The sequence below is a fragment of the Oncorhynchus kisutch genome, linkage group LG24 (assembly GCF_002021735.2).
Source record: "Oncorhynchus kisutch isolate 150728-3 linkage group LG24, Okis_V2, whole genome shotgun sequence".
Taxonomy (NCBI): domain Eukaryota; kingdom Metazoa; phylum Chordata; class Actinopteri; order Salmoniformes; family Salmonidae; genus Oncorhynchus; species Oncorhynchus kisutch.
In genome coordinates, this window is record NC_034197.2 from 10,198,636 (window position 1) to 10,209,603 (window position 10,968).

The 10,968-nt window shown below is 40.2% G+C and overlaps 1 protein-coding gene across 1 annotated transcript; it reads left to right on the top strand.

Annotated features, from left to right (window-relative positions):
* Positions 1 to 1,266: 1,266 nt before the first annotated feature.
* copz1 (COPI coat complex subunit zeta 1) lies at positions 1,267 to 10,622 on the top strand. The gene is made up of 9 exons (XM_020459137.2): positions 1,267 to 1,397; positions 2,960 to 3,028; positions 4,622 to 4,703; positions 5,586 to 5,677; positions 5,803 to 5,858; positions 5,956 to 6,033; positions 7,286 to 7,337; positions 8,093 to 8,131; positions 10,042 to 10,622. The coding sequence occupies exons 1-9, from the start codon at positions 1,380 to 1,382 to the stop codon at positions 10,087 to 10,089; spliced, it is 534 nt and encodes a 177-aa protein (XP_020314726.1). The 5' UTR covers positions 1,267 to 1,379; the 3' UTR covers positions 10,090 to 10,622.
* The last annotated feature ends 346 nt before the right edge of the window (positions 10,623 to 10,968 follow it).

Here is a 10,968-nt window from a genome sequence, read left to right on the forward strand (position 1 = left end):
GAGGTCCTCTTTCCTCTCTATTGAATGGAAAGGAAAACCCATTTGCCCATATTGTATAGAAGTAAATGATGAATACATTTAGGAATTAAACATGTTAAGTACTAACAGTCAATATTGTCATGGTTATATTAAGAATAGGCTATACTGTACAAACACAGGCATCAAGGATGAGAACAGAGGAATCTGTTAGTAACAAATGTTCTCATACTGCTATACTAAGTACAAGCAATGCCAACACGTGGCATGCCAACATTCTTCTGAGAAGCATTCAGGCTTTTGACTGTACAGTCAGGGCTGCATATTGTGTTTCCTCTCAGACATTAAGGGTCATTTCGAAATCTTTAGTGGTAAAATTGTGAAAACCCATTGCTGCATTGCAAAATGTGTTGGTTAGCCACAAAACAGTTGCAAGTGAATTTTTAGATAATATGATCATTTAATGCAGGCTATATAATATATAATACACATTTAGATTTGGAAAAAAACATTCTATGACAAAAGCAAAGAACTTCAATGGCAATGTGTCTTTCCCGTCAAAACAATATTACACTCGCAATACTCCTTGCAATAACAGACAGAAATTGATGTTCAAAACCAAAATGGAGGTTGACACGTAAACACTGATGCCATTCTGAATAGAGGGGAAACCCCATCACTAGTATGGGTTTCCAGATTGATACTTCCCAGAAGAAACAACCAGGGTAATTAGGATGGTTTAATGTGGGATGATTCTTTAAAAAAAAACGTTTCCATTATAACATGACTGACTATACTCAGACACACAATAGGAATCAAAGGGGGGAACAGATGTGCTGAAGCCAGGGAGGAATACAGTTGGCCTACCTTCATTACTGTAGGCCTACCATGTAGGTTATACTATATTATGCTGTAATGTAAATACCTAAGGTTTGCAGTGGTGGAGTTGAAGCTCATGTCCTTTGGTCAAAGAAATCTAACTGACTTTAAAAAAATGCTAGTGGTATACCACCACCACTGCTTGCTGGAAATGTTACTGCCCAACTGCACAGTCCCTCCCTAACTTTGTCTTAATTAGTACAGTCAGCTCCTCCAACCACAAATGTTGGCCCCTGGCCCTCACAATTAAATCCTGCATAATGAATGATATGAGCAGGTAACCCAATTGTATAATTTATAGTAACAGAAACGTTACATTCAAAGTTTATTCACTCAAGTATTTGCACCTGGACTGGTTGGCAAATGCCTTAAACCTTTGTACTCGGTACTCAGTACAGAATGGGCGGTGTCATATCGGAGTGTTATGACTGACGCGGGTAATCATCCAATGGGAGATCGCATAAATATTTAGCTAGGTTGCTAACAAGCTAAGAAGGTTGCTAGCTAGGACCTATTGGAAGAAGATGGATACTGTAACGCTGGTGACGTTTAAAAAAATTTTAAATTCCTGATGTGACTAATTAAAGTCTAGTAACTTTGCCGACGTCACGAGAGATAATGTGTTTGCTGCCTGTCGATATATTGGACGATATTAGCTAGCTAACTCGCCGGATGTTTTAGCAAACTAGCTGATGTAGCATTTACAACAGTGTGTAGCTAGCTAAATCATAGACGTACAGTATGTAAGTTTATAAACTGTGTCTAAATCCTCTATCTGGTCATAATGCTTAGTAATGTAAAATGTTTCCGTTAGTGAATGTCCTTATTTCTTGCGTCCTTACCTGCTATCATAGCTAGTTAGCTAACTAGTTGCTAATGTTAGCTAATTAGCTAGCTAACGATTGATGATGTGTAACATAGACCGAGCGAAAGAGGCGAAGCGAGAGCCCAACTCGGCCAAAAATGTGTCTTCCCCAGCAGGGGGACATGTTTCGTTTTTTTCGCTTACATTCAAAGCGATGAGTTTTTGTCTGGAGGTCAGTGTCCACTTTGGTCAACAAAAAATGTAATGGTTTATTTGTTCGAACATAAGTTTTGTAATGGTTAGGTTGTTACGAGTGTACTGATAAGTAGGACGTAACATCCCACAACTTTGTGAAAAACATCGAGGTGGCTATTCTGACATGAGGCTGTTAGCATAGCATCTCTATCCATTGACGTCAACAACCCTATATTAAAATAATTAGATGTTTCCACCAATCCAAATAGGAATAAACAGGAGTTTGACAGCCCGCTGTGCTGCTTTGTGGACAACTACTCCATTGTTTGGAAGGAGAGACAACGATATTGTCAGTATATCCATAATCTTTGCCTTAAAGCAGGGATGGGAAACTCCAGTCCTCAGATGCCGGCGTGGTGCGCACTCCCCCTCCCAGCAAACACAGCTGATTTAAAGTAATTGCATTCTAAACTGGAGATTATGATTATTAGAGTGAAGTGTGTTAGCGAAAGCGTGACTGACACAAATCAGGCCCATAGGACCCCATAGAGAATGATAGAGGCCTCTAGTGGCCAAAAGGATGTTTTAGCATGAGGCTGTGCATGTTTTGGTCCTACAAAGCTGTTTCCATCCTAACATTCAATAATCAATTAATTGCAGTCATTCTTGCACCATCCATGAAATATCAGTTCTAAACATGTATATTTTCCTGCGCGCATATGACAGACTGTTGGTGAATTGAGCACGTCTCTGAAGCCGCTGAGCTGGAGGAGCGTGTATTAATTCTGCTGTAGTACTCATTGCAGCCAGCCCTAGCAGGTCAAACAAACGACTAAAATGAACACGTCACTCAGAAAAACGAAATATGACTCGAGTCAGTAAAAAGAGTTGTTCAAAAATAAATAATTGTTTTCAAACTAGACATCACTAATTCCTATGGGTTGTAGCCTCATTGGCGCTGCCCATGCTGTCACAGATGTTATAATGGCACAGATAGAGGACTCTTTATATCTATCGCTGTGTGTAACTTATTTCGCCACAGAGGAAGTGTACGCCCATATTCCCCCTCACTACTACTCATGTCTGTGTACATCTGTTTAACAGGAACCATCTTTGTACACTGTGAAAGCAGTCCTCATTCTGGATAATGATGGAGAGAGGCTTTATGCAAAAGTAAGACTTTGATGATCAGGTGTGTTATACTGGGCTTGAACAAAAGCCTGCACTCTCAGTAATTCAGGACTGAGGTTGGCAAGCTCTGCTATGTAACTAATTTGTTCTTATGCAATACCCAGCTGCATTAGCCTACCATTGGAAATGTATGAACATGGTCGATCCATATGAGTTCAATCACTTTTTTGACAGCATCCCTTTTGATTTAAACAAAACTTTCCATACATCTTTGCCCATGGATGTAGTGGTCAGAAAGTGACTTGTTGGACATGAATGCCAAAACATTCAGGAGATAGAGGTGTTCAAAGTTGACTCATTTTGCATACCCCACTCTACCATGAGACATCCATGTCCATCACTGGAGAAGATAAATATTTAAGTCTGATATCATTTATAACCTTACAAAACAGGGTCTTACATTTTTAAAATGTAATATATTTTTTGTTGTCGAATAAAAATCAAACATTTTTAACCTTTTTTAATGTAAATGATCTAATAATGTGTAAACTGTTTAAAAACATAAATAATAATTTCTTATTCGCATCAGAGGTTTTTGATGTGCCAGCCATCGGTTGAGACACAACATGCTCTTTGCTCTTGGGTACAAGGTGAGTGTCATTTCAATCATAGGTCCATTCTATGAATTATATTTCTATCTCTTCAGATCAATGTCAACTTAAATGGTCATGTCTATTATTTATATTTCTATGATTTCAATAGGTTTCCTATGGAGGATTGACAGAATAATTTTAAACTAATAAAAAGCATGAGATGGCACACACCCAGCGAAAAGTATTTAGTGTAGAGGTGCTGACTAATGGTGAATAAACTGTAAGCTATAAAAACCAGAAGAATCGCACACTCCATATATAACCTCCCAGTAATTCATTGGGTAAAAAAATAACATTTTGGCATCACTGTGCCTTCTTCAGTGTGGCACAGTGATGCCCAATAAATTACTGGGAGATTTTTATATATGTATGGGACTTTAAAAAACATATTTTTATAGTTTCCAGTATAATTTAAAACAGGTATTCCCATTCAAGTCAACATTCTCTGATGTACCGCCGGTACCATTTTGAAAGTCTAAATTTCTATTTTTATTATTTTAGGACACCCACCCTGTATTCGAGCATGTTGTGCCTCAACCGATGTCGGGCACAAAAACCTCTGACGTAAAGTAGGGTCTAAGCTACAACATTTGTGAATATGATTTAGTTTTTGAGTTTACACGTTTTTAGATCATTTAAAAAGAAAAAATAGATAACAAAATTCTAAAACAGTTTGACAACCCTGTTTTGTAAGCTTTTTAAATGATATCAATCTCAACCGTCTATCTTTTCAAGACATGGATGTCTCATGGTATGGTAGGGTATGCACCTTTTATCTCTTGACTGTTTTGGTATTCAGGTCCAAAAAGTCACGTTCTCCGCATTTTCTACAATGGGCAAATAATGTATGGAAGGTTTCATTCAAATCAAAAGGGGTGCTGTCAAACAGTGATTGCATTGAAGTGGATTTACCCAACAACCAACAATATTTGTGGTATCGACCCCCTCATGCTCTTAATGCATTTGTTTGCTTTATTGTCAGTATTATGATGGCACCTACCCTTCAGTGAAGGAACAGAAAGCTTTCGAGAAGAACATCTTCAGCAAGACACACAGGACTGACAGTAAGAAATGCATTTGAATACACACACGCACGCAGACTACTTATGTGCAGGTCAGCTTTGTTCACCTGCCCATGCAATTGCTAATAACCCATCTGCAACCCCCGACTATATGTGAAAATCCGAGGCCCGCACCCGACCCTGAACAACAAAAATATAGACAATTGACAGTGGGTACAGGATAAAAAAATAAAATAATGTACGCCTAATTTAGATCGCCTACAAAATGTAGTAAATTATAAGCCTAAAAATGGTTCCTATTTGTTAGTCAACTTGTCTATACTTAGAAACGCATCTCTTCTGTCGTTACTTGTTTCCCTAGAAGACTAAATGACTCCTTGGTCACCAGAAAATGTCATACAACGATTGAAGCATTCATTCTATCTAGTTGACTACGATTCGGTACATTTTTAGGGGCCGGGAACGTTTTAAGAAGTTTAGGGACCAGGGAGAAAGTGCAATAACTCTCTCTTATTGAATTAAACTCAAGACTTGGTCCTTTTTGCCTCAGTTGATCGCCGTTAACTTTTTCTGCCCAAATTCCCAAAAGCATTTGGCGCGTGAACAGTTAGTGCGTAAGCCTAAGCTTTACGGCCTAACACCAGATCCCAAATAATATTACAGAAAAACCTCAATGTAGCCTTTAGATATGAATTGCACAATAATGATACATTTATGGATCTTTAATGCAAAGTTTCTCTTTTTTTCAACCCACACTCCACCCACATGCCCTTCATCCACACTATTTCATGACCCTAAACACACCATCACCGCGGATATAACTGCGGGTTTATGAGTCAACACGCACTTCACTAACACATGCACAGGTCATTGAATCGTGTTTTTACCTCTTTGTCTCATTGTCATGTTTCTGTGCCTACTCAGGTGAGATCGCTCTGCTAGAGGGCCTCACAGTCGTCTACAAGAGCAACATTGATCTCTTCTTCTATGTCATTGGAAGCTCACATGAAAATGAGGTCATCATTTTGGAAGGACGTGATTGGAAACAATGAATGCATTTATTGTATGTTTCATTTCCGTGCACTCTGCCATTCTCTAAATAACCTTTTTTGGTGTGTGTGTTTTTGTTTCCCTCCAACAGTTGATGCTAATGGCTGTTCTGAACTGTCTGTTTGACTCACTTAGCCAAATGTTGAGGTGAGATCTAAAGCTTATTAATTACAGCACATATTTAGTCATCGATCATCAAAAGGCAAGCCTTGGAAAATGATTTCTCTGTTGTCTGTCTCTGTAGGAAGAATGTTGAGAGGAGAGCTCTACTTGAGAACATGGAAGGTCTCTTTCTAGCTGTGGATGAAATTGTGGATGGAGGGTGAGTTCTATATCTTATACATTAATAGTTGAACCATCCTCTTGTCCAGAATGACTTCCAGTTAGTGCTTTCATCTTAAGGTAGCTAGGTAAGATGACAACATGTCCTGGTAAATATAACCTTTTTCTCAGTAAAGCAGCTGTCAGTAAAATCAGTGGTAGTAAGACCAGTGTGGGCGGTGGTATGTATTGATGGATGCCAAGGGTAGCCAGGCTTCCCCCAAAAATTGAGAGGAGAAAAAAAAAAGCATCCGAGCAAACGAAACGGCGCCCTTCTGTCTCTGTGTGGGGCATCTATCTGACGCTGTCTGTTCCAAAAGAGTATGACGTTGTTGCTGCCCATAGCATTGAATGCAAGGGATGCCAGCGAACCTTTGGCGTCCCTTCATTTAATTTTTAATTTAAATTTTTTAAAGTTGTAAATAATAGCCAATCAGTGAGATCAACTGTGAATGGTCCTGGCGCACCAAAAAAGTGTCAATGGAAGCCAGTTTGGATTTGGCGTCACTCCTATCAAATCGCGTCGAGAGCAAAACGTCATTGACAGAAATACCGGAATTGTTGCATCTCGTTCCGTTGTCCTCCAGTAGCTAGCTAGCTAGGTAAAATTGTCCCTTTCCTAAATTAGCCATAGATGGAGATAGACATTTGGACTTGTGGTTTTACTTTATTCTCTGTACTGGCCAATGATTGTAATGGTGATTCTGACCCAACCATTCATTCATACATTGTACCCCTGGCCTTTTAGCTGTCACTTTATTAGACTAAGCATAGGTGATTTGATGATGTTGAAATGGTGCTGGAATAGTGGAGGCAGCTCCTGTTTTCTTTGCGACTTGCGGTAACTCTCCGTGGAGTAGTTGTTTAGTGGTGCGAGGTATGTTGGAAACATTAACTTGCTGGACCATGCTGTAGGTCATGTAACTGTTTGTTACATGCAATATGCTTCGTGGACTCCACTGGACAGAGGTTGCTCTCTGGTTTTGTGATGAAACAAAGGTGTGGTTGAAATTATTCTGCCGCTGTGTCTTCTTATTGTCTCTGCCTTTACAACAAACACATTGGCAAGACATATGAACTAACAGGTTACGCAATTATCACAACACAGGTTGTAATGTGCCTTTATTTCTGGCTTCCCCAGTGATTTAAAAAATAAAATAAAATACATTTTACCCACCCACTGCTACTGAGTGTGGCCCTCTGTCCTTGCAGTGTGTGAGCGATAACAAGCTTTTCCCTGCTGTCTCCTACAGAGTGATTCTGGAGAGTGATCCTCAGCAAGTGGTCCACCGCGTAGCTCTAAGGGTAAGTAAAGGTCTCTCTCCTCTCCTCCCCTCCCATCCTCTCCCTAGAAAGTACTCTTCACTCAACCTAGTGGACCTTAATGGAAAGTGTTCTGAGTATTGGTGCTGTTGTGTGACCAGGAGCTAAAACCTGCCAAATACAGGTAGATTTCGTCATTGGTGGAAAATGTGTCTATTTCACCAGCCACTGTTGGTGGGTGGTCACAGCTCTACAGTGTGAGCATTTCACTAGCATTAGTGAATAAAAAGTCAAGTATGATCACATTTATAGTCAAATAAATGCTGCAGTAGCTGTTTTCAAAGTATTTCTGCCATTTTTGTATCATAGCTGGTAAATTTATCGTACAATATCAAAGAACTACAAATCCTATATAGCCTATTACACCTTGCGCTGAAACACTGCCTGGCTGGGGGTTGTGCGCAGGTGAAACGAAAGTTTACTGAAGTTAGACTTTATGCTTGTGTTTCTTGGCTGTTTACATTGTTTTGTTCACAAGCTAGGTTGTTTTTCTGTTTTGAGTTTCAACTGTTTTGCGTGTTCAACTGAAGAGAAGATGACACGGCTACTAGTCAGATAAAATCTCACGGGCACAAATATTACTCCAGTCGCGCAACCACGGCAACCTCCCGCCCTTAAAGGGGCAGGTGACAATTTTGTCTCATCTGTGATATTTTGGTTAAAAGACTGATGTTTTGGCTGGTGGACCAAAATGTTATTGTTATGCCCTGAAGGCCACTATGTGTTCTCTCCTACAGGGGGAAGATGTGCCTTACTCAGAGCAGACTGTCACCCAGGTGAGAAAAACAGCCCTAATTACCTCGTTCATCTCAACATACTACACTGCTCAGTGTGGAATATGCTCCATTGCATTATTGACTTTCCACTCTCCTGAGACTTAGGTTGTGTCCCAAATGGCACCCTATTCCCTATGTAGTCCACTACTTTTGACCAGGGCCCATAAAATTCTGGTTGCAGTTAGTGCACTATATAGGGAATAGAGTGCCATTTTGGACAAAACCTTAGAGCTGTGCCAAATGTCCTAGCTTGGGAATCCAGACTGAATCACGCTATACTTCACCTCTCTTGTTTTGCTTCACTAATTTAGTGACAGTGGAGTGAAACAAGAACTGAAACGGAGCTGAATTGAGTCTAGATTTCCAGGCTACCAATGTCCCTCTCTCCTCTACATGGTGGTGATCCGCATACTTCTCCATCTCCGATCCTACCGTGTTGCTTTCACACTTCCTTAGTCCTTTTGGCTGTGAATCACACACTTGGAAATGATTGGCTGATGGTATGGTAGCCAGTTGTGGTTTCCATTGTGTGTGCACACGCCTGTGTGCGTCTGCGCTTAGCTCGTCTCCTGATTAATGTCCTCATTTAAGAGGCCTGTGACAGGCTGCCATCCTGCCATCCCTTCCCTCTCTCTCCATCCCATCTCTCTTTCTCTCTGTCTACTGATTAATGGCTGGCTGTCTTCCTCATGCTTTATGGTTCTGGTTCTCCTTTCCTTCAACGAATTAAGATGATTAATTAATTCCTGCATATTTTCCTTTACTGGCATTACTCATCTTCCTCCATCTAGCCTTTTTGTTAAACTTTTTGTTGAGGTCAATTTAATGATTGCATTTTTATGTGAATCATATGGTCTCCCTCCATTTCCTTAAAATGGTCCATTGGTCTTCTAAACCAAGGTGGATTAGATTCATTCGGTGGATTACATTAATTTGTTTCGATTGGGAAAGTCTTTCGTTTTGAAGTGCAAATATGGAAGTCAAAATTTTAGGGATGTAACGATTCCCCGATACACGTCGGTCCCCAGTTTAAAAGTTTAAGATACGAGTGCATCGGTCCGCGGGAGCCCAAACTGATCCAAATGATCGGTAAGAAAACCGAATGAAACATTACAAATAGCCAGTTCACTATAGTTTGTTTACTTATAATTTATTTCTGCCTTATTGGGAAAATGCCTATAATCTATTGTGACTGAATTGCTGCGTCCTCTCCTTCAGCCTATTTGAACTTTGTTTGTTGTATGTAATTGCGATTGAAATTGATCAACAAGTCACCAACGAGGGGTAGGTCTACCCTATCCCTGTTCTAATATTCATTGGCTACATCTGCGTGACACCTTAAGCATTCAGATGTTTGTAAAATGGCTTTCGCAATATTAAATCATAGGCTTTATTCATTGAGGGACAACAATTGTAATTTGCTGGGTCATTGTTACCAAATGCGCTGTAGAAAATTGTGTTTTACTGGTGGAGCTGTGTATGCTAAGGATTGAACACTCATATCTTGCTGATTGCACATCCTAACTGCTGATTGGGGCTTTTCGATTGCCAGGTTCACCGTACAAAATAGTTTTGGTAATTGTGCTTTCAACAGTCAGTGCGTTTACATGGACAGGGTAATGGTGTGATGTCGTAACAAGACCAGCGATCAGTTTTGTTGGGCCTCACTGGTCTGAACTCGAGACGAGAGCAGCCTTCCTCCGTAAGGTTCCAACTGTCAAAACCATTTAGCTTTTGAGATGAGGGTGAATTCCAAAACAGTGTTCTATTCATTTCTACAGAGTAACACGTCTATTTATATCTCAACATTTGAATCTGCTATATGACAATAAGTGGGTGATGAGGATTTAAGATCAAAAACATAAATCATTGGTATGATCTGTTTTATGAGGCCAGTTTTTCATCCACAGGTGCTGCAGTCTGCCAAGGAACAGATCAAATGGTCTCTGCTACGATAGAACCTGTCGACTCCCCTCATCTAACACTGTACCGCCATTACCCATGGCTCCCTCTCTCTGTGATGCCATCTCTTCCCCTGTGCTCGTTACTCACCATTCCTCCAATCAGGACTGATGAGCGGATGATTGCTCAGCCAATCAGACACTGCCAGGGCAAGGGATATCTGAGTTTTGTCTGTCTGAATCAATCATTTCTATCATGTGTGTGTCTTTACTGTGAAGGTGTATTCTTCTGATCTCTAGTTCTAACGCTTAGCTATGAGAGAGATTGGATGCTAGCGTGTCCATACATTCCAGTGGTTTGATTTGCGTTTTCTTCCACAGTCCCCTACCACTTCCGTTGACCGCTTCATGCCCCTCATCTCTGATAACATTACATTACATAGAAATGACTCCTTTCAAATTCTATGGTCCAGACATATGGTCCGATCAGGCAAAATCGTTGTTAGTCACTATGTGCTCTTCGGAAATACTTTATGAACTCGGTCATTTAAATCTTTTGAATAAAAAAAAACCCAATTTCTAGACACTAACGCTTCGACTATTATGATATTTTGTGGTTGGCTATGTTCTTGGTCGCCCTATTGATCTTGTCACACATTGAAATATGTTAATGTAAGGTTTTTATAAATGAAAACTCTGGTAGACTATGCTCCATTACTCTCTCTCATATATATATATCACACACACACCATGGCTGTCAGCCAATCAGCATTCAGGGCTCGAACCCCCCAGTTTATAATGCCCTGTAGATTACGTGGAATTTCACGTAATCTACAGTGGCAACATTCCCATGTCAGACAATGTATTTCCAGAGAACTTGGCTGGCCAAACAGGGAGAGACTCACAGCTAAAGCAAGGGCTCCATCTCCTGGTTGA

Bases quoted from the DNA above. Each gene is read 5' to 3' on its own strand.
- copz1 (XM_020459137.2), top strand. The intron at 4,704-5,585 runs GTAAGAAATGCA...GTGCCTACTCAG, and splicing joins CAAGACACACAGGACTGACA to GTGAGATCGCTCTGCTAGAG. The intron at 7,338-8,092 runs GTAAGTAAAGGT...TCTCTCCTACAG, and splicing joins TCCACCGCGTAGCTCTAAGG to GGGGAAGATGTGCCTTACTC.